General features: G+C 33.3%; 6 protein-coding genes across 7 annotated transcripts; 4 read left to right on the plus strand and 2 right to left on the minus strand.

Moving 5' to 3' along the window:
* Positions 1-218: 218 nt before the first annotated feature.
* On the minus strand, positions 219-1,149 carry LOC123899210. Its single transcript, XM_045950285.1, has one exon. It carries the CDS (start codon positions 1,102-1,104, stop codon positions 220-222), a length of 885 nt encoding a protein of 294 aa, XP_045806241.1. The 5' UTR covers positions 1,105-1,149; the 3' UTR covers position 219.
* A 3,052-nt stretch (positions 1,150-4,201) lies between these two features.
* Positions 4,202-6,953, plus strand: LOC123899731. The gene is made up of 6 exons (XM_045950938.1): positions 4,202-4,231; positions 4,311-4,508; positions 6,002-6,142; positions 6,254-6,622; positions 6,705-6,767; positions 6,909-6,953. The coding sequence occupies exons 1-6, from the start codon at positions 4,202-4,204 to the stop codon at positions 6,951-6,953; spliced, it is 846 nt and encodes a 281-aa protein (XP_045806894.1).
* A 527-nt stretch (positions 6,954-7,480) lies between these two features.
* Positions 7,481-8,506, plus strand: LOC123899211. The gene has a single exon (XM_045950286.1). It carries the CDS (start codon positions 7,527-7,529, stop codon positions 8,412-8,414), a length of 888 nt encoding a protein of 295 aa, XP_045806242.1. The 5' UTR covers positions 7,481-7,526; the 3' UTR covers positions 8,415-8,506.
* A 2,312-nt stretch (positions 8,507-10,818) lies between these two features.
* Positions 10,819-11,859, plus strand: LOC123899212. The gene has a single exon (XM_045950287.1). It carries the CDS (start codon positions 10,876-10,878, stop codon positions 11,758-11,760), a length of 885 nt encoding a protein of 294 aa, XP_045806243.1. The 5' UTR covers positions 10,819-10,875; the 3' UTR covers positions 11,761-11,859.
* Positions 11,860-12,975: 1,116 nt separating this feature from the next.
* LOC123899733 (putative pentatricopeptide repeat-containing protein At1g12700, mitochondrial) lies at positions 12,976-14,625 on the plus strand. The gene has a single exon (XM_045950941.1). The coding sequence runs from the start codon at positions 12,976-12,978 to the stop codon at positions 14,623-14,625; it is 1,650 nt and encodes a 549-aa protein (XP_045806897.1).
* A 3,277-nt stretch (positions 14,626-17,902) lies between these two features.
* On the minus strand, positions 17,903-20,528 carry LOC123899213 (coiled-coil domain-containing protein 115-like). 2 transcript variants are annotated; one of them, XM_045950288.1, is made up of 7 exons: positions 20,202-20,528; positions 19,834-19,954; positions 19,576-19,683; positions 19,247-19,299; positions 18,933-19,020; positions 18,534-18,648; positions 17,903-18,137 (listed from the first exon to the last, which is right to left on the minus strand). In XM_045950288.1, exons 1-6 carry the CDS (start codon positions 20,313-20,315, stop codon positions 18,554-18,556), a joined length of 579 nt encoding a protein of 192 aa, XP_045806244.1. In that variant the 5' UTR covers positions 20,316-20,528; the 3' UTR covers positions 17,903-18,137; positions 18,534-18,553. The 2 variants fall into 2 exon arrangements, with proteins under 2 accessions (XP_045806244.1, XP_045806245.1); XM_045950289.1 differs by having other exon boundaries at positions 19,247-19,257; positions 20,202-20,527.
* Between the last annotated feature and the right edge of the window lie 2,981 nt (positions 20,529-23,509).

The raw sequence follows: 23,509 nt of genomic DNA on the forward strand, positions 1-23,509 counted from the left end.
CTGAGATCTGAATCAATCCATATTTAACATGACTTAAATTCAAATACTTTCTGCTAGCAATATATAACATGACTTAACTGTGCTGAATGAGAAAATTTGGACTTGCAATGGAAAATTAAGGAAAATTACTTCATATCATTGCTATATATTTACACATATAATTTCAATAAACATGTGTATCTACATCACTGCAAAATTTTGATCCTCATAAACATTCAATTAATGGTTGAGAATATTAAGAATTGAAACTCTAATTTTAATGAGACGCCTAAACAGAAACTCAAGGCCTTCTTCAAAGTCCTGAATGCACAATTCCATTTTCTCCAAGTTGTTTTGAAGATCATTCACTTCTTCAAGTTTGCTAGTCTTGCTAAAAACAAAGGACTGCAATGCTACATCCACCTGTGCAAATTCACTCTCTTCTGCCACAAGTGAGCAAGAAACTCTTTTTGGCTGAATTAGTTTGGAAATAGAAAGCCAAGTGTTCGACTTCAACGCTGTGGTCCCTGAGATAAATTGTAGTATTGTCTCAAATGTAGATAGTGTAGCCACTTCAACATCTTGTAGTAAGTTAATCAAAACAACTGTTTGATGATCTTTGTTTGTAGATAAGATGTTGCAATTTTTGGTATTGGTCTTTAAATTTGCCAGTGTTTTGGAAATAGCCTTTTTCACTATCTTTCTAGATGTCAAGAATTTCTTAGCTTCTGTAGCGATTTCCACTTCACCTCCTCTTTTTCGTCTTATGATGGATTGAAGTTCCCTTGTGCATTCTTTTGTGTGGATTAAAGCATCTTTGGCTGAACTGCATACATCTAATAGCCTTAAGGATCCATCCAAAAGGTTATTTACCCAATTTTCTTGATGCTCGTGGGCAAGTGCATCTTGTGTTAGTGGAAGCTGAATCAATTTTTCAACACACTCGATCAAATCTCGCAAACCATCAATCTTATGGCAAAGCGAAGATGACGAGGTTTCATTGGAAGCCTTTAATAAGGTGTCTAAATGTTCATTGCATTTAAGAATGAGTGGGTGTGGTCTAGAGGGCAAGCTGATTGAGCGACCGTGGAAATTGGATTTTGTGTTTAAAGGAGAGGCTGCCATTTTTATTTTTTGCTCAAATGAAGAGAAAGAGAAGCCTTGATTTGAATGTTGAATTGAGCTATGGATCTGCTTTTTTCCATTGGCATCTTCTCAATATATATTAAGGGTGTTAGGCGACATAAGGAATCTGATCTTAATGACATATCAATGAGGCCAACTAATCGAGATTTGAATGCAGACATTATTAATTTATTACATATATGTTAGAGCCATGTCTCCCCTAAAGGAATCTCTCCAACTCATACTCTTGTCTCATTTGCATGATTATAACATTTTCAATGCAAATAGCTTCCCTAAAAATGTGTTTTAATCTTGAAAATAACAATCTGCACGTGTGTTATGATGCTAAAGCAACTACTGCAGAATTGTTAGGCATGTCTCTGGTTGAGGAACACAAATCACACCATGCATTTAAACATATCTTAACATCTGTAGAAATGATTGATTTACTCATCATACACGTGCACTTGATCAAAACAGATCTCGATAAATAATTTATAAATGAAAATGCTTCTGCTCCTACAGACACATGATCTGCATTCCATGTTCACTCACATCTCCTGCATGATTCTTGGAGTTCACTTCCATCCTAGACTTGAATTATTGATTCTAAAGTTAAAAATTGATGGATGAGTTGGGAAGTATGGTTAGTGGGAAGCATTAAACTAACAGTGTTGTGGTAGCACACTATATTGGAATTTGAAAATAAAAAATATTGTTCTTTTGATATATATATTAACAAGATATCAACTACTAAGACCCCAAATGGTATTCAAGTCTCCTAGTTGAGTTTCATCTGCATAGATTAAAGGGCTCCGAGGGCTTGCAGAATTTGCTCAAAAGCACTGATGTCTGATACACTACTATTTGAGATAAATGATCAAGTTCAAGCCCCGCATAACCTTCATCTAGACATCAACCTTCGCTTGCATCTAACTACCCTTCATAATTTCACATGCATAACATTCATTTCTTCAACTCTCGGAATGTCTTCCACTTCCTCCCTATTGAAGATTTTGAATCCCTTGAGGCCATTTCGGAATAGATGTTACACGTTGGTGTACTCTTATCCAAAATATGCGGGTGTTTATTAGTAAACTAAAAAAGTTCCTAGTGATGCAAAACTTTGAAGTCATCTCGGGTCTGTGGAAAACCTTACTCGCAATACAATTGAGATTTGAGAATGACATCGTTAGTAGCCCTGGAACGTTGTCCTTTGCTCGTTGTGTTTATTAATTGAGGATAACGCATAATGTTGTTATTTGGAGGAATCAAAGTTTGAATATCAGATTCTCTATACTTATAGTGTGTAAATCTAACAATTAAACTATTCGATATAAAAAACCAATTGTCCATCATAATAATTGCAACATTTGTAAACACAAATCCTTAAACTCGCCTTCCACTGTTATGGCTTGGCTGATGCACACCAGGGAGACTCTGAGGCAGTTGTTCTATAGTTTGTGGACCATGCCTGATGAGACAGGTTTTTGAATTTTAAATGAAAGAATTCCCGGTTTGTTAAGACTATATATGTCAAATAGCAATGTTAAGACATTAGTTTTGACATTCAAAAAAGGTTTGTGGCGTAACTTGTTGCACTTATACCTTTCATTCATAGGTAATTACCTATATTTATTGAGAATTTGAAGTTTATCTTTATTCATCAATTTGATTTGTTTGATATTCCTTTCAATTTATGAGCCATGATTCATTTATGAATTATTTGTTAAGACATTGCAAAACATTATCTGATTATTATTAAGGGAGAGTTTGGATCTTAATTTGTTCAATGAAATCTTTTAATAATTCCTTCATAATTTGTATTTTCATTTGCTTACCTCACGTGGTTGCTGATATATATTTTCAAGTCATATATAGTCTAGTAACAACATCAACTTGAGATAGAATTTTACTGCAATTTTTTTGTTCACCATTCAAGTTATATTATGTTAATACCAATGCTAGTTAGATGAAGGATCAATTTTACTAACTGAACACAGGGTCGTCCCTACTTATTTGGTATGTGTGTCCAAATAATTTTAATTCATATCGATCGTTAGTTAATTCAATGTTGATTAGTGCTGAATTTAATAGAAATGACTACGATTCGATCCCATGTACCGATTTGAAACCCATGAGTTACGTACCACTAGAATCAATCAACAATAATCCTCCGTCCGAAAATATTATTCTTGTGGGTTGTTGTATTTTATTTATTTATTTAATAAATGAGTAAAAAAAATAAAAATATAATAGCAATTCAATTTTTAGGGTTATCTTGGATGGAGGATAACAAACAAGTAAAAACGCAAAAGAGTAATTTTAGGGAATTTCATAAATATCTATATAAATTTTGAGTTGAAAAGTTGTATTCAATTTCTTAAAAAGTTTGTGATTCCTAGTATAAATTTTACATTCTTAATTAATCAGTTAGAGCACTTGTTAATTCAATCCCACAAATAATTGCTTCTGCATACTAAACGCATGCCGTGCCAAACAAACAAGAGACGGTAGAGACACTAGTACAGAGCGGGAATTCCACGTCGGGCAGAAACCACTATGAACAATAAAAATTATGCTTGGTGAACCGTCGTCAACTAGGTCACCAGGAATTTTCTATTTGGACAACAAAATTAATTCAAACCAATTTTTTTTGCTAGTTTCTATAGATTTGAGATTATTCCTTATGTATTGAACATTTACTGGTTAATGAAATGCTTTAAGTTTGCTTGACTAAAAAAATTCAAATTTTCAAACCAATTTTAAATAAAAGGAAACACGAGTATATGACCCTAATCATATAGTACTGAAACATGCAATGTACTTTGCATTCTAAGAGTGTGGCTGTATATATATCCATTTGTTGCCTTTCATAAGTACATACTCAAGCAATAGATTCCAAGTCACAGGATCTTGTAACAAAACTCTAACTAACTTTTATGATTCTATTATATAACACACTCTAACTAACTAACTAACTAACTGCTATTAATATACTATATGAATAAACAAATATTGATTCCTCTACAAAGCATGTATCTTTCTTAATCACTTCATTTTCAACTTTTCAAGCATATTCAACTTTTTCTTTCAAATGGCAACAACTTATGTTCAAGATGACACCGTAAGCATTCAATTTTATCAAGTCTCTTTAATTAGTAATTCTATTGATATAGCTTATTTTCTTTCAATTTTATTGACAGGTTGATCCATCGTTCAAAAATATACAAGGATTGAATCTTGATGATAAAAGAACCCAAGCGATTCTTCTAAGGACGAAAGGCTTTGCAAAAAATTATCCAAGAATGGACAAAACTGAAATGTTTACTGCTTACGAATGTTCATCGATTAGCATATATTTGAATGGGACAAAACCGGGCTTTAATACCACGAAACACGAGGTTAGGAAAATATATAACTACTAGAATCAATTTAAATATGTTTTTGATTCTTATAATTATGGTGTGCATTGTTTATATTGTTTTGGTGTTGGCCATTCTTGTAGTAGCTTGAAGTGTTTTGAGTCTTCTTTGTAATTTGTTGCTTATTAGGCTGTCTGTGTTATTTTAAGAGGGGTTAGTTTTTCTCTATGTATCTGATGGATTGGCATGGTGATTTTGTAGCATGTGGGATGGATTGGTTTCATTGTGTGGGGGTCTTGTGGTGTGCTACTTTTGTGAATTGAGTATCTAGATTAAGGTGGACTCTATTGCACTCTCTGAAGGGCATCCCTTATGCATTGTTAATAAATATCTCTTTGCTTTTTTTTTTTTTTATTTTAAAAAACTCCTATAAATTCCTCTTTGTTTCCGGTTATAAATTTATGGTTTGAAAAATATATAACTTCACTACAATACTATAAAATTATAAAAGCAACAACTAAGCATTATCCGATGTGTGGGTAGGTTTTCAGCCCTTAAAAGATAGATTTCCCCGCTTTTTTAGTGTCTCAGTCGCGAAAGATTTGCTTGTGACAGAAGCTGGGGGTTGGGATGAGGAGCTGTTCCAACTAGTATTAAACAGCGTTCATCATATGAACATGTCTGACTCAAATAGTATCCCACAGATTAATGTATGAACTTGGCTACTATTTTATTAGTTCAAGTCACTGACACATTAATAGGGGAAATCACCTTAATCTAATTTGTTAGCTCTAGCCAGGGACATAAGGAATCTCATGTTAATTAAACACGTATAAAATCAACGAGGCTAACTAATCTAGATTTAGAATATCAAGACATGATTGCACAAATGATAGAGAAGAGTCTCCCTCATATGCAAACTCGCATATTCATACTGTGATCTTATCTTACTCGCGCACTGTCATGATTATGACATTTTCAACACGAATGCTTCACCAGAAACGAGCTAATATTAAACGTGTAAGGTAGTGTTATGATGCTAAAACAATGATTACACAATAACCCCAATGTACATGTCAAGTAGTGTTGCGATGCTAAATATAATATGATAAAAAAATATATACAACTTTCTTTAATCACATCTATGTACAAAGTACGGGACAGTGATGGTTAACATGTTTTGAATTTGACCAGTGGTTTAAAATGTCAAGAAGGGAAACTCTGGTTCTAATAAGTTGTCTTGAGAGGCGTTCAATTCCATTTTCTATCTTCAATGCACAACTCTAAATTCTGCACATGACATTGAAAATTCTCAATAGATAGACTTTGAACTGATAAGAAACTAACACTGTGTCAACCTTTAGGAACTCACTTGTAACAGTTATGTTAATTAGTGTCTTGTTTTTGTGTTTCGGATCCCTCTGTTGTGCTGCCACTGTTGCTGTTTTCTGTCATGCCAGTTACGTTAATTAGTGTCTTCATGTGTGTTGTCAAAAACAATGTCAACTAAGCTGTGCTGTATTGTTTTTCAGGTTGACCACATTTTGAGTGTTTCATATCAAATTTTCAGAGACTATTGTGCTTTAATGTGTCATGGATTACAAGGAGTTACCGAAAATTTAACATTCAATTGTAAAACTGGTGAGGTTTGTCCACTAATGAAAAAACATAAGGTTAGTTGTTGAGGCCAAATTGCAATTTAAGTTTCTTAATATAAATTTGAGTAAAAATTGTCATTCATCTTTCCCAGCACTTATTCTTATATATATGCGATAAATTTGTAGAAGACTGCACGGACTTTTTATGCTGTTCACCGATCCACCATTCAAAATTTTGATCTATTGAGATCAATCTTTCTTTACACATGGGATCAGTATTTTGGGGAAGAGGGTGTTTGTCCATGTGTTGAGGTCGGTGGTGATCTACTTGCAATAGCCAATGATCCCCCCGTAAACACATCTACTTCTGGAGATGGTCTTCTCAATCCATATAGTGATGTTGGTGATGTTCCGCGTGTGATAGCTGATGATCCCCCCATGAACACATCTACTTTTGGAGATGGTCTTAATCCATATAGTGATGTTGGTGATGTTCAGCGTGTGATTGCCAATGATCCCCCGGTAAATAATAGTGTACTTCAGCAAACAAATAAGGTACTTAAAGTAGTTTGTTTTTTAAAACAAATTGGGCTGATTTTGTATAAATTTGTTTTTTACTCATGCTCACATTTTGCAGCGTACTCATGATGACACTGAGAAGGATAGTTCAAGTGATTCCGAGGTGAGAATACTGAAACTGGTTTATTTCATTGATTAAAACCATCACATTATCTTAAGTATTGAGTTCTCTATTTGATTGGATACCTTCCTTTTACATGCTTTACTTGATAGTTTTGTTCAAGTAGTTCTCTATCTTGATACTTGTTTCTATATGTTGCAGTATGTTGCAAGTACTCCACCTGACACCGAACACAATGTTGGTTGATTGAAGAACCATTACTTCTGTTCGCGTAGTTCTTTTTACTAGTTTAGAATTTCAATTTTCCATTGAACAAAGAAATCTATTTGATTGAAGAACCATTACTTTTGTTCGCATAGTTCTTTTTACTTAGTTGAGAATTTCAACTTTACATTGAACAAAGAATTCTATGTAAAGGCTTTTTAGTTGAAATCAAATAAATATACTCATAACACACGTGCATTTGGGTTATTTTATGTTTAATATTAGCACGTTCATGTGGAAGTATTTGCGTTGAAAATGTCATAATCATTGAAGTGAGAGGAAGAGATAAGACAAAGTATGATGAGTTGGAGAGTTTCCATGAGGGAAACACTTCTCTAACATTTATGCAATTATGTCTAATTCCAAATCTCAATTAGTTAGCCTCATTGATACGTTTTTATAATTGAGATTCTTTATGTTTCCAACATGACTCATAGTATTTCATATATATATTGAGAACATGCCAATGTAAGAAAGGCACATCCACATAAACTCAATTCAACATTCAACATCATCAAAGCTTCTTTCTCATTCTCTTTTCTTGAGAAAGAAAAAATGGCAGCTTCTTCTCCTTTGAACACAAAATCCACCAATTCGCATGGTCGATCAAACAGTTTGCCCTCTAGACCACATCCACTCATTCTTAAATGTAATGAACATTTAGACACCTTATTAAGGTCTTCCAATGGAACCTCATCATCATTGCTTTGCAATAAAATCGATGGCTTGCGAGATTTGATCGAGTGTGTTGAAAATTTGATTCAGCTTCCACTAACACAAGATGCACTTGTCCATGAACATCAAGAAAATTGGGTTAATAACCTTTTGGATGGATCCTTAAGGCTATTAGATGTGTGTAGTGCAGCCAAAGATGCTTTAATTCACACAAAAGAATGCACAAGGGAACTTAAATCCATCATAAGAAGAAGGGGAGGTGGATTGGAACTCACTGCAGAAGCTAAGAAATTCTTGACAGCTAGGAAGATAGTTAAAAAGGCCATCTCAAAAGCCTTGACAAATTTGAAGGGAAATACCAAAAATTGCAACATCATAGCTACAAACAAAGATCATCAAACAATGGTTTTGATTAACTTATTACAAGATGTTGAAGTGGCTACACTATCTACATTTGAGACAATACTACAATTTATCGCAGGGACCACACCGTTGAAGTCGAACACTTGGATTTCTATTTCCAAACTAATTCAGCCAAAAAGAGTTTCTTGCTCACTTGTGGCAGAAGAGAGTGAATTTGCACAGGTGGATGTAGCATTGCAGTCCTTTGTTTTTAGCAAGACTAGCAAATTTGAAGAAGTGAATGATCTTCAAAACAACTTGGAGAAAATGGAATTGTGCATTCAGGACTTTGAAGAAGGCCTTGAGTTTCTGTTTAGGCGTCTCATTAAAATTAGAGTTTCAATTCTTAATATTCTCAACCATTAATTGAATGTTTATGAGGATCAAAATTTTGTAGTGATGTAGATACACATGTTTATTGAAATTATATGTGTAAATATATAGCAATGATATGAAGTAATTTTCCTTAATTTTCCATTGCAAGTCCAAATTTTCTCATTCAGCACAGTTAAGTCATGTTATATATTGCTAGCAGAAAGTATTTGAATTTAAGTCATGTTAAATATTGATTGATTCAGATCTCAGTTTTCTTTTCATATTGAGCATATCCAGCCTTCTCAATCCTTAATCCTTAATTTAATTTTTCTAATCTCATGGATTATTGATAATTGTCTGGATGAGGAGCTGTTTCAACTAGTATTAAACAGCGTTCATCATATGAACATGTCTGCTTCAAATAGGACACCACACAGATTAATATATGAACTTGGCTACTATTTTATTAGTTCAAGTCACTGACTCATTCATAGGGGAAATTACCTTAATCTAATCTGTTAGCTCTAGTCAGGGACATAAGGAATCTCATGTTAATTAAACATGTATAAAATCAATGAGGCTAACTAATCGAGATTTGGAATATCTAGACATAATTGCACAAATGATAGAGAAGTGTCTCCCTCATAGAAACTCTCCAACTCATACTTTTATCTTATCTCTCTCACGCATTTGCATGATTATGACATTTTCAACGCAAATGCTTCACCAGAAACGAACTAATATTAAACGAATAACCCCAATGCACGTGTGAAGTAGTGTTGCAATGCTAAATATAATATGATCAAAATATTTATACAACTTTCTTTAATCACATCTATGTAAAAAGTATGAGACAGTGATGGTTAAAACATGTTTTGAGTTTGACTAGTGGTTTAAACTGTTGAGAAGGGAAACTCTGGTTTAATATAAGTTGTCTTGAGAGGCGTTCAACTCCATTTTCTATCTTCAATGCACAGCTCTAAATTCTTCATATGACTTTGAAAATTCTCAATAGATGAAGGCTTTGAACTGATAAGAAACTGCAACACTGTGTCAACCTTTTGGGTCTCATTTGTTTCTGATACTTGCGAATGACAGTATACTCTTTGAGACCGCAAGAGCTACGATATTGCTGATCACTTTCTCTGCATTAAAAGTCCTTTTGAGCCATTGACAAACAACAACAAAGATTTTAATGGCTTAACAGTGACAGCTTCTGCTTCTATTAAGATACTAAGCATTGAAAAAGTTTCATTGTCTTTGTTTGTGCAAGAAGAAACTGTGAACTCATTTTTCATTGCTTTTTAGTTTCTAGCTTTCTTCATGTTCTTCCTATATGTCAAGTATTGTACCCCCTCAACCGTGATTCCACTTTCCACATCTCTCCTCCTGCGATCACTGAAGTTCGTGCATTATATCCTTTTGATGGCAACTATCCAAGAGTCTTATAGTTTTCGTCAAAAAAATAAAAATCCAAGAGTCTCATAGATCCATCAAATATCGACCCTCAACATGTTTGTTTCTTCTTTCTCGCTTTAATGCTTGTTTGATGATTCTCAATTGGAACAACTTACCAGTGCTTTCATGCAAATCCTGCAAGCTGTTGAGCATGTGACAGAATGAAGACGATTACAAAGAAGCAGTGGCTTTGGAATCCTTCAACCTTTGCAGATTCGACTTGACTAGTGATACGATGGGATGTTGCTGCGGCTATGCAGAGAACTTTTGAGGTTTTTTTTCTGCCACTTTACAATATATATATATATATCTATATATCAAATGACTAGAGGAGACAAGAATATATATTTTATTTTCAAATTCCACATGTTTCCTCAATGCTGCTTCCCACAAACAATGCTTCCCAACTCATCCCTCGATTTTAAACTTGGGAATCACATGAATATCACACCTGCCATAGGATATAATAAAAACTCAAATTGTTAACTGCAAGAAGCATGCACAATTTGGGAACGAACATGGAAAACAGATCATGTGTCTGTAGGAGGAGAAGCATTTCAATATATATAACACTTATTAAGATCTGTTTTGATCAAGTACACGTGTGTGAGTAGATCAAGGGTTTCTGCATATGTTTAAATGCATGGTGTGATTTGTGTTCCTCAACCAGAGACATGCCTAACAATACTGCAGTTGTTGCTTTAGCATCACAGCATTACTACACACGTGAAGATTGCTATGTTCAAGATTAAAACACATTTTTCGGTGAAGCATTTGCATTGAAAATGTTATAATCATGCAAATGAGACAAGAGTATGAGTTGGAGAGATTCCTCAGGGGAGACATGGCTCTAACATTTATGTAATAATGTCTGCATTCAAATCTGGATTAGTTGGCCTCATTGATATGACATTAAGATCAGATTCCTTATGTCTCCTAACACAGATAATATATATTGAGAAGATGTCAATGGAAATAGGCAGATCCATAGATTCAATTCAACATTCAACATCAAGGCTTCTCTTTCTCTTCCTCTCGAGAAAATAAAATAAAAATGGCAACCTCTCCTTTGAACACAAAATCCAATTTCCATGGTCGCTCAATCAGTTTGCCCTCTAGACCACACCCACTCATTCTTAAATGCAATGACCATTTAGACACCTTATTAAAGGCTTCCAATGAAACCTCATCATCTTCACTTTGCCATAAGATTGATGGCTTGCGAGATTTGATTGAGTGTGTTGAAAATTTGATTCAGCTTCCACTAACTCAAGATGCACTTGTTCATGAACATCAAGAAAATTGGGTTAATAACCTTTTGGATGGATCCTTAAGGCTATTAGATGTATGCAGTTCATCCAAAGATGCTTTAATCCACACAAAAGAGTGTACAAGGGAACTTCAATCCATCATAAGACGAAAAAGAGGAGGTGAAGTGGAAATCGCGACAGAAGCTAAGAAATTCTTGACATCTAGAAAGATAGTTAAAAAGGCTATTGCCAAAACATTGGCAAATTTGAAGGGCAATACCAAAAGTTGCAACATGTTATCTACAAACAAAGATCATCAAACAGTTGTTTTGATTAACTTATTACAAGATGTTGAAGTGGCTACACTATCAACATTTCAGACAATATTGCAGTTTATCTCAGGAGCCACACAATCAAAGTCAAACAGCTGGAGTTCCATTTCAAAGCTAATTCAGCCGAAAAGAGTTGCTTGCTCGCTATTGACAGATGAAAGTGAATTTGGTCAAGTGGATGTAGCATTGCAGTCTTTTGTATTGAACAAAACTAGAAAACTTGAAGCCATCAATGATCTGCAAAATCATTTGGAGAAAACAGAATCATGCATTCAAGACCTCGAAGAAGGGCTTGAGTTTCTATTTAGGCGTCTTATTAAAATCAGATTCTCACTTCTTAATGTCCTCAACAATTAGTTGAACTTTTATGTATGAGGAACAAAATTTTGTAGTGATATATAGATATACTTGTACATGGAAATTATGTGTAAATGTATAGCAATAGCAATAGCAATAGCAATAGCAATAATAAAGCAAATCTTTTTCTTAATTTCTGGTTGCAACATCCTTTTAAACCCGATGATTATTTACTAACTGGTAGAGCGAGCAATTAAATCGTCACAATAATGAAAAATCATGACAATAGCTTCAGAATTTCCTATGCTATTTTGCTTTTGTTAAAACTGGTTGAATTTATATATCTACTGTACAAGGTATAATATCTAGGATAGATGAACATTAAGTTACTTACTAGAATATATTCAGAGGTATGGTAGCTATTTACAAGAAATCACAATCACCACAGGAAAATAGCTAGCCATCAACAGTGGCCAGAAGGTGCAATGAACATTGAGGCCAATGCTAATAGTGTGGACGGAGTGTGCAACCTTTTTTTGGTGAGCTTAGCTCAGTTAAGTAATATTAGTCTCGTAAGCTTAGCTCAGTTGGCTGGGATATTGCATAATATATGTAGTGAGCCAGAGTTCGAATTTCGGTCATCCCACTTATCCACCTAAGGGTGAAATTTATTGTCACCAGGTTACTTGACAAAAAAAATAATTATTTCTTTAACAAAATTGATGAATTTTTTGTCAAAAACAATAATTGAAATAAAAGTAACAAAGAGTTAGAAAAAATCAATGGTATGGTTGGTATTATGAAAATTTCACACCAAAAATTTTTGTATCTTTTTTTTGTAAACTAAAGGTATCCTCATCGCGCAACTGCGAAGACTAATCCCTCGAGGTACATTTAAGGGGTTGACCTCTCCCAACAAATGTTTGGGCATACGTACCGTCCGGGGATTTCCGGGGATTGAACTCAGGACCAAATGGTTAACGGACCCAAGTAATCAAGTATCTACCTATGATATTTATTTTTTTTTGGTAAGTATCTACCTATGATATAGATTATTATTATTAATTATTTTTCAGTTTATATATTTGTATAGTTTTTTTTTTTTTTTTGACAAATATATATATTTGTATAGTTGATTTAATGTAGTGGCTGAAAATGGCAGTTTTTGAATCTTATTATCCAAAACTGAGTGGCATTTTTTGCAGAATTAAAGTGAATCACTACTACCATACCACACTCTCATTCTTCACTCTCTGAACTGAAACCATTCTTCAAATGTCATTTTCAGTGTTAAGTCACGGTGGTGCTGCTTTTTCTGCTTCCAACAATTTCAATTTTCGTCGCCACTTTTACTCTCATGCTCATTCCTCCAATTCCAAAATACATCAAAATCCTGTTGTTGTTAATGTTGATGATGATGATGATTCTTCATTCAATCGAATGCTCCTCGATACCAACTCCGTCTTCGAAGTTGGTAAGATGTTAGGTTCCCTTGTTAGAAAGAACAAGTTTCATACTGCTATTTCACTCTATCATCAAATGGAAGAATCCAAAGGAATTCAACCTAACTTTGTTACTTTGAACATCTTGCTCAATTGTTTCTGCCAACTAGGTCAACTCAATTTTGCATTTTCTGTATTAGCTAAAATTCTAAAGCTAGGTTATCACCCTAATACAATAACAATCACTACACTTTTGAAAGGCATGTGTCTTAGTGGTCAGGTTAATAAAGCATTGGATTTTCATGACGACGTTATAGCAAAGGGATTTCGCCTTAATCAAGTTAGTTATGGAATCTTGATTGATGGCTTATGTAAAAAAGGAGAAACAAAAGCTGCCCTGCAGTTGCTTAGAAGGATTGACGCGTTAATGGTTGAACCGAATGTTGTAATGTACACCACAGTCATTCATAGTCTTTGCAAGGATAAACTTGTGAGTGATGCCTTTCATTTATATTCTGAAATGATTGTCAAGAATATTTATCCTAATGTTGTCACTTACAATGCTTTGATATATGGCCTTTGCATTGTGGGTCAATTCAAAGAAGCTGTTGGTTTGTTAAATGAAATGTTGTTGAAAAACAACATCAGCCCGGATGTTTTTACTTTTACTGTACTGATTGATGCTTTATCTAAGGAAGGAGAGATGAGAAAAGCTAGAAATGTCTTAGCTATTATGATAAAACAAGGCGTGAAACCAAATGTTGTTACTTATAATTCTTTAATAGATGGGTATTTTTTGGTTAAACAAGTGAACAAGGCCACATATGTATTCAACACTATTGCTCGAACGGAAGTGAAACCAAATGTTTGTACCTACAATGTCATGATTAATGGATTATGCAAGAATAAAATGGTGGATGAAGCCATGAATCTCTTCAAAGAAATGCATTTAAAAAACATGTCTCCTGATACTATAACATACAGTTCGCTTATTGATGGGCTTTGCAAATCGTGGAGAATCTCTGATGTTTGGTATCTTCTTGATGAGATGCATGATAGAGGTCTACGTGCTGATGTGATCACTTACAATTCTATATTTGATGCTTTGTGCAAAAATCATCAGGTTGACAAAGCAATTGAATTATTAGCGAAGATCAAAGACCAAGGAATTCAGCTAGATATGTATACATACACTATATTTGTTGATGGACTATGCAAAAATGGAAGACTTAAGGATGCACTAGAGATTTATCACGATCTTTTGAATAAAGGCTACCATTTTGATGTGACGATGTATACTGTTCTGATTAATGGGCTTTGTAAAGAGGGTTTGCTTGATGAAGCATTGTTCTTAATGTCAAAAATGGAAGATAACGGTTGCACCCCTAACGGCATAACTTACACAACTCTTATTCATGCTCTGTCAAAAAATGAGAAGGCGGTGAAACTTCATCGTGAAATGATTGCTAGAGATCTTTTATAAGAGTAAAACAACCAGCTAATTTTTATTTCTTTTCATATTTATAAAATATGGTTGGTGGAATTGGTTCAATGTTACATTTGTAACAAATGAAACGAAAGAGATAGAACTTACGTTGGTAGCATGTGTAAAAGCAAACCAGTTCTGCGCCCTTCATATGCTGGAATAGTTACATGCATACAACTGAAGAGTTTGATCTTCACAGTTCATCACGGGGGAACTTCGTTGAATGCACCAAATGAAACATCTGAAAGATAACTAAGTTAACTAGGTTCTGTATGTCTTTGTTATGCTTGTGATTTCCGACAATATTGGAACCTCACTTTCATGGTTTGTCAAATGTATACTGTGAACCATACACTCAACCCATTTAAAAACTTGAGTTTGTAATTGAGAGGAAAAAATTGACCAATGATGATGCTAGAAAACTGGTTTGTTATGATGTATGACCATACATTTCAATGAATTGTTGCTAATGTTTTGTTATACATTTGTGCTTAGTAGATTTCAGAGTATCTTCCTAATAGTAGAGATCAAACAAGCTTTATGTATCTGAGGTAGTGATGTAATACTGAGAATTCCAATCTATCCATTTCTCAAACTAAATGATTTTTAAGATATCTGGTAGTTCTGTTCTACAATGGTTATTAAATAATCTATTTCCTGAGCTAAATACTTAGTAAATTCTATGGTCTTGTTCGGACTTCACTACTTCAGCACCTTTCTATCATTCTAGTTTGATTTTATACTAGTAGCTAAATTCTTAGTTAAATTCTAGCATTGTTGTGAGCTTTGATATATACAATTATGGTTTCTGTCATCATAGTGTTTGATTTGATGTATGAATTTAAGGATTTTGTGAATCTACTCTTGGTCTTAATGTGTCTCTTGGCAGGACTTTTTACCTAATAAAATTGACTATTAGTTTATTACATTTTCATGATTTATTTATTATGTCGTCATAATCTAGAAAATGTCATACTGACATGTGCTCACTCTGTGAAATGATGGCTGCTATTTGATATAACAGAGAAACTTCTTTGTGAAATGATGGCTAGAGGTCTATCATAAGAGTAAAACAAGGTGAGATCCTTTGTAGTTACAAATTAAGTTATTCGAATTTTCATGACTACCACCCTATATTTATTTCCTTTTAATGTCACACATAAGAATGAAGATGGACTACACTTGCAATTTATTTCCTTTCCATTACATCTTAATGCATAATTGATTCTCCTGTCATGGCCTATATTTCCCTGCTCTATACATTTCTGATTTTATGGTTCCAATTTTGACACATTCCCCCAACAGTTGGCACAACTTACTTTTTTGGAGTTCCTTAATGTGTCCTTCAACAATCTCACTCAGGTCCTATACCTCAGAATGAGCAATTTGCTACATTCCAAGATAATTCATTTAAGGGTAACCAAGGTCTGTGTGTGGATCAGTTGTTGAAGAAGTGTATATATCAAAGAGGGCCTTCTTTTTATCCACACCTTCTGCCTCTGATGGTGACGATGAATCAGAATCTTTGTTTGAACTTTACTGGAATGTAATTCTGGTTGGGTATGTAGGTGGTCTTGTTGCCGGAGTGGCATTGGGAAGCACTTTCTACCCGGAGGTATACTTGGATGGGCTTAAAGGGTCTTTTGAGTTGAAAACAAAAAGCCTCTCTTTCATTTGTATTTATTGCTCTCAACTATTCTAGTTTCCTTTTATTGTTGTGACTGCCTATAATAAGTGTGTGCTTTGTCTGGCATAGTTTTCATTTGTTCTTATTTCCTTTTGTTGTTGTGATTTCCTCTAGTAGTTAACAGTGTGCTTTGAACCATTTTTTGGTGTTTCAATGAGGTTATCAAAATTTATTGCAATATTGTTTTCTTTCTTATTGATGATTTATTTCTGACTCAAGTTTATTGCAGTATTGTTTGTCATTTCCTTGCAGTTATTTTTCTAATGTTTAGTTGAGGCATGAAAATCAGAGGAGATACGAATTGCTTCTGAATGCATCACTGTTGCTTTATAATGGTATCTGGTTGTAGTTTATGTTATGTATTAGGACTATGAAACAAGTCATCATCTCTTCTTACATCCTACATCTCCAGCCTATATTTCTGATTTCACTGCACTTATGCTTATATCCTACATCTCCAGCCTGCACAATAATCAAACTTAAACAAGCCAAGGGAGGGATTGTCATAAATCAAGTCTACATTGTAAATGAGAAGGGGAGAGGTTTTCATCCAAGGGAGTTGGGGAAATGGATGGTTGCCATAGAAATATCATGCTTTAATAACACAAACCTTCTGTATAAAGTTTATGTAATGCAGTGTCTTGTGACATTTTATCGGACCTCGTGTTTCAAATCCAAAACCAATCCCCATGTATTTTGTTGAAGCATATGATTGCCTAAAACATTTTATAACATTCCATGCAATGCAATGCAATGCTGATTCAACAAGTCATTCAGAGCAACACCTTTGAATAATAAAAATTCTGAGAATTAATAACACAATCCAAAATAATTGACTTTTTTTCAAAGATTCTAAGACATGTTTATCCCAACAGAAACAAATCATAGCAGTCATCATGAAAGAAAACAAACTGTTGAGATTTCCATATGGTAAATGACTGTTGAGAAGTTCTCCAAGATGGAAATATAAGCAAACGTTGGAAATAAACAGATCCCGATTGCAACTGGTAGGGTAAAAAAGGACAATCTTATCAGAAATCATCATCATTCTCCTCTGCAATATGCTTGGCCAGTTCTTGCTCTTGTTGTCTCTCTCTTCTCTTTTCAGCACTTTCTTTTTCTTTGTGTGTTTGGTGGAAAACGAAGTGCTCTAACAGCTTCATTGTGCATGTTAAGACAGAAGGCAATCCTAGAATTAAAAGCCAGCTGAGGCTCGCTAGTGGAGTAAATATCCCCAGTTTCCTTGGACACCATCCACCCATTTGCATGATCCAATGTAGCATCAATTGCCCCATCACAAATAGCCTTTGATACAATGCTCTCAGCAACAGGATTTGGTGAGTCCAACCTCAAAACATCCATTCATGCAAGGCATTCATAGTTGCCAACTTGCCTGAAACATTAATCTCACCGATAAAAATAATGGACTGGCATCCATGGTCGTCTACCAGAAATTTAATTTTTTTTTTTTTAAGGATACTTTTCTATGTATTCCATCCATCTGTTTTGGCTAATATTGGAGTGTGAGAGTGCTATCGAATATATATTGAACCGACACAATAAAAAGCGAAACAAAACACCAAAAAATTATTTCAAACTTGTTTCATCTTGATGTGGTATGGTGTGCTACAAAAAAACTGTTCACAGCCAATGTAGATTCTAACACAAACTCTAAAGGTAAAAATTGAAATAAACACTATGAGGAACTTTTCAATTAGTCTTCTGATAAATCAATAAAATGAACGCTAGCATCTTGCAATGTTAATTCCCCAATGGCCAATAGTGTAATCGGATTGTCCACGTGTGATGCTAATCCGGCAGCCTGTATAAGAAATTAATTACCAAGGTGTTAAAAATAATGATTTCCTTTGAATTCTTCCTATATTACTGAATAACTTATCTTTGTAAGAGTAATGGTATATATTATTAGGGATAATGCGCACAAAATGATAATTTTGTTTAATTTGATGCAAAAGGGTATTATCAACATTAGTATATAAAAGGGACTTGAATTCAAAACTAAAGTATCTCATGCACTCTGACATTTTATAGTATAGGGTGTTAAATAATATACATCACAATAAACAGATGAAACGCCATTACTAAGTCTCAATGTGCAGATGCAACTTAAAGAAAGAAATCCCTAACACCATTCTAAGTATGTGCAGCAAAACTAGAAGTAGAAGAGAGATGAGATAAGAAGTGAGGTTATCCATACCTGAAGGAGTTGCCACTTTTTCATTCTTTGGTATCTTCCACCTCTTTATGAAGTTGGTTAAAAGAGTTTAACACTGATGATCGCATATTTGCTATATCAATGAGTGTCTCTAGTGCTGCAAAGAATTTCAATGGACAGAATTTGTTATCATGACTGTCAAGTACTATGAAATATAAACAGACAACTAAAATCGCATAAAGTAAGGAGACTAAGAGCCTGTTTGAAACAATTTTAGTTATTCAGTTTTAAAAACTGATGAACAAAAAATAATTTTTGAAAACGCTTTTGTAAAATTCGATTACCAATCAAGTTTTTTAGTTTTTAATTTTTAAAAACTAAAAAACTGTTTTTGAGAAGGGAATCTAACATGCCGTTAAGATCTAGAGTTTTGTTATCCACCTTTCTCGAATGACAGCTGGGTGGCCCGAAGCTTTGGCGAAATCAAAACTCCAAAAACCGACAAGGACTTGTCTCGCTCCTTTCGAACCTATGAAAACCACTAAAAGGATTTAAACAGTAATTTAACTGACAGTTCAAATGCTTATGCTAATGACTGAAATATCCAAATCTATAATTTATTGACCTGGTTAATCCAAGACCAAAGATATTAGAAATCTAACCCAGTTCTACTCGTTTTAATATGGCATTATCTTGTTAAGAGAATATATAATAACAAAAGAAAAGAAAATGGTAAAAAAAATTCAAGTACTTACTTCGTCATTATCTGCAAGTCCAGTTAAGTTCTTAGTAAGGGTTGCCTCAGTAGCTTGCAAAGCCAGATATACAAGAAAATGAGAAACCGGAAACATACTACTAAAAGCATATAATGGAAGAATTAGATGACACATGAAGTAAAAATTTGTTCTAAATTGTATATCAAGATTAAGCCTACCATCAAGTTGAAATTACAGAATGGCATGCTAATGTCTAAAGAAAGCGTTTGCATTATGTTCGGTAGATAGGCTCCCATTTACACTGTCAATGCCAGCAGTCAATGGGGAAAACATAATTTATTTAGTATGCAAGGAGAAGAAAACTGTACCGGACGATTTCGTATCACTATCTTGTGCATGCTCATTCTTGTCTTCCAACTTAGTACTTTCATGTTCAGAGGACACCCATTTCTGCAACGTGAATTGCGGTTGTGTACCTATTGAATCAAGTGCAGAAATTCATATATTAAAACAGAGGTTTTATCTTATTAATATCAAGTACAATGTTACAAAAAAGCATCATAAAAAAGCAAGTGAAAGCATGTCGAGTCGCAAGCATGTCCTTAACTATAAAACACAAATTTTACCATCATCATTTTCGGTTATCTTCAATGTTGTAGAAGCTGAATGGGATTTAAGGTCCAATACAGAAGTATTAACGCGCGAAGTACCCATAGAATGCTTAGCACTTGCTAGCTCTAGCCATCCCTGTGAATATCTTAAAAGTAAGTGCTTGTTTGGGTTGACTTATCTAAACTTATCAACTGATATAAGCAGTTATGAAACTGTTTGAAAAAGCTTATAGAAGCAATGTATGACATGTCCATGAGTTATTTTCTGATTATAGTTTAATATTTGGTTACAAAAATGACTTATACATAATAATCAGTTATATGAGAAACACTTATGGTGGAAAAGTTAAGTAATAATTGAAAGGGGTTGAATAAGTAAGTACCTGTCGAAGTGTGGAGGATAAAGAATGAGTTAGGGATAGATAGTTATGAAGTGAATCCATAAATTGCAAAGCGAGTTTGTTGTCTTCATCATCTTTTCTTCTATCTTCTTCCATTCAAATGAGAGTGTGAGGCACCGATCCAAGAGATAATCGAAGAATCCAACTGTTCAGAAAACAGAACCACGGGAAGACAAAAACAACGATCAAGAAGAAGAAGAAGAATCGCTCTAGGTAACTAACTCAACTCAATTCACTCATTATTGCATTTTTCCCATAAACCCTAAATCCCAATTTTATTTTTTTTAAGGTGTTTAGTGACTAAATTGACTAATACTCCCTCAAGTCCTTAATACTATAAGTGAGAATTTGTTTTTTAGATTAGTAGAATGTGAATTGTATTTGGTCTATTTTTTAGTCTAAATACATCAATCATCAATCATTTCATGTATCTAAAAATGTAACTTTTTCTTATATTAAGGACTTTTTCTTATATTAAGGACCGGAGAGAATAATTTTTTCCTAAAAATGTAACTTTTTTTTTACTTCTAGTTAGGGTCCGTTTGGCCCAACTTTTTTTTAGAGCTTATGCAAACAGATTATGCAATATAAATTAGGTTTTATGTTAGTTTATAAGTTCACACTAGTGAAAATTGTAATTTTATAAGATATTTTATCATAAACTACCTTGACAAACTTATAATAATATATAAAAATTGCATAAGTTGTTTGCATAAGCTCTAAAATAAGTTGGGCCAAACGAGTCCTTACATCATGTAGGAAACTTTTGGAAAGCCATAAAAAAAAGAAAAAGTCATTGATCTCATATTTTTTTTAATCTCCTTATAGAATTGAATTATAAACAATCCAAATTTTAAAAGTAATCTATCTTGGATAGTCTTATGAAAATAAGCTACTCCATCTTGGACACATTTAATACTCCATGTATTTTTTTTTTTTTAAGATAGACGAAAAAAATGACAAAATCATTATATACTTACACACATAAATGAGAGAGAGAGTTGTTCATAAGTTCACATATTGTTACCATTTAATTGAAAAATCGAGATTTGTAGATGCATTACCATTATTTACTTGACTGTGTTATAGTAAGTCTAATTTCATCATTCGTGAACATGTTCCAACTCACTTCGGCTTACATTATTTACTTGATTGTTTGCAATTTTCTTTTCCTCGAATTGTCGTTTTTTAGTTTCATTTTTTGTTCTTAGACTATTCCATTTCAAAAAACTAAATAAATTAAAACGACCGTATATATATTCATTTCTTGTCTTTATTTTTACTAAGAAAGCATTCATTTAAATTGATTGAGTAGATCAATCAAAATTAAATTCGCTAAAAACTAAAAAAAACAAATTCACAACACTCGAGTTATTAACATGAAACAACTTATTTTTATAAATGTGACAAAACCAAAAATTGATATAAAATGGTGTTTATTTAATTTAATTTAGGACAACATAATATGGCCAAAAATGAAAGGAAACAATGACTTGTAGTGGGAACCCCGTGTGTGTGTGAGATATTTATGGAGAATTGAACGGTGGAGAGTGAGTCATGAACTAAGGAAGCAATAAGAGGCCATCACATTCACATTTATGCATGCATGCATGCATTCATGTGCATCACATTCAGCATGCACTTTGTTTGTTTCCTACAAAATGTTAAAAACCCCATTCACCCTAAAAATGCCTAAATAAGGTATGCTCATGCATCCTCCCTCTCACTTATAATCCTTATCTCACAACACCGATCGACCCATCTTTCTTACACACTCATAAACTCTGCCAAAATTTAAATTTGTCGGAGCATATTTTAGTTCTTGAGAATTTATATTCAATTTTAACAAAATAGATCAAACGTTGTAAAAACATTATGAAAAATACAAAGTGAAATTATTTAAAAGGTTTTGTTTTGGACAACTCATTCATAAATTGGATCAAGTCATCCGAACCACGCAGACCAATTTATTGATGATTAATATACTTGCTTCATCTTATTGTTTTTGCTTAAGTGACCCAAATTTCTTATGACCAATTTATTAATGAGTATAATATGTTGGCTTCTTCTATTTTGTCCGTAGACGGAATAGTAACACACAAATGAGTAATCTCAAGTTTAAACATGACATATCACATTTGTTCCATCTAACAATTCAGTTAAGTTAAAACTTGCAAATATACTCCGTTTCTTTTTTTTTGTCAAGTAAATATACTCCGTTTCTATATAAACAAAAATATATATTTAGTCCAGAACTTATCCATGAATAAGATTAAGCAGTCTAGTGGGTTAAATACCAACAATAAATTTTAAAAAATTATCAAACAATTATTGTTAAGAAAATAATAAGTAAATTTTCGTAATAGTTTTCATATATATACTACTAGTATATACTATTAATGTGTAACATAGTTGAGATGTCGATGATTTACTATGATGTCATGCTTTCCATTTTTGTAAAAAAAATAATTAATGTGTAACAAAAAAAATATATAATATTAATGCACGAAATGGTCTTTTCGATTTGCCAAGTGTCGGTGTATATATAGTATAATTTATTTAGTATTTAATTTAATATATATTTAATATATGAAAGTTGTATTGAATGGGAAAGGTATGGTGGACCACGAGATGAAGAACAAACGTAAATATGGGACCAACTATGTACAGTATGTGTTTCAATTTCACGAGAACCGTCCAAAGTGCCTTATTTGAAGGAAGGAGGCTCCCATTGAGGTGGGATTTGTATGCTTCTCCTCAAGCAATAAAGTATATGTGTCTGAGGAGAAGAGAGAAAACATGAGAAAAAAATACATTGAAGAGAGATATAGAAAATTTAAAGATAGAGTTTTGACACCACGAACCAATTCAACTATGAAAGTCTCTCTTTCGATCCTCATGTTTCTATTTTTGTCCTTCAATAAAAAATTTGGAATGTATTTTTCGAATATTTTGCCTTAAGAAAAACTTCGAAATGTGTTTTTCGAATTTTTCCTGAATTTAAACTAAAAAAACTTTGATACCATTGTTGAATCATAAGAGGTCAATGAATGACATTGGACCTTAAATTGTTGAACACCCACATAAGAGAGTTTGACACCGTATTTTAACCTAAAACTTTAATAAATTTTTAGGTCATCTTATTTTTAAAATGTTTAACATCCAGTTAGAATATCAACAATTATTTGCCAAAATTGCGCTGAGGCATCATAGTTTTTGCAAAATCAAAGAGTGTATCAACTTTTTTTTTTTTTTGGTTACATAGAGTGTATCAACTTTATTCAAACAAA

Source organism: Trifolium pratense, linkage group LG7 (assembly GCF_020283565.1).
Source record: "Trifolium pratense cultivar HEN17-A07 linkage group LG7, ARS_RC_1.1, whole genome shotgun sequence".
Taxonomy (NCBI): Eukaryota; Viridiplantae; Streptophyta; class Magnoliopsida; order Fabales; family Fabaceae; genus Trifolium; species Trifolium pratense.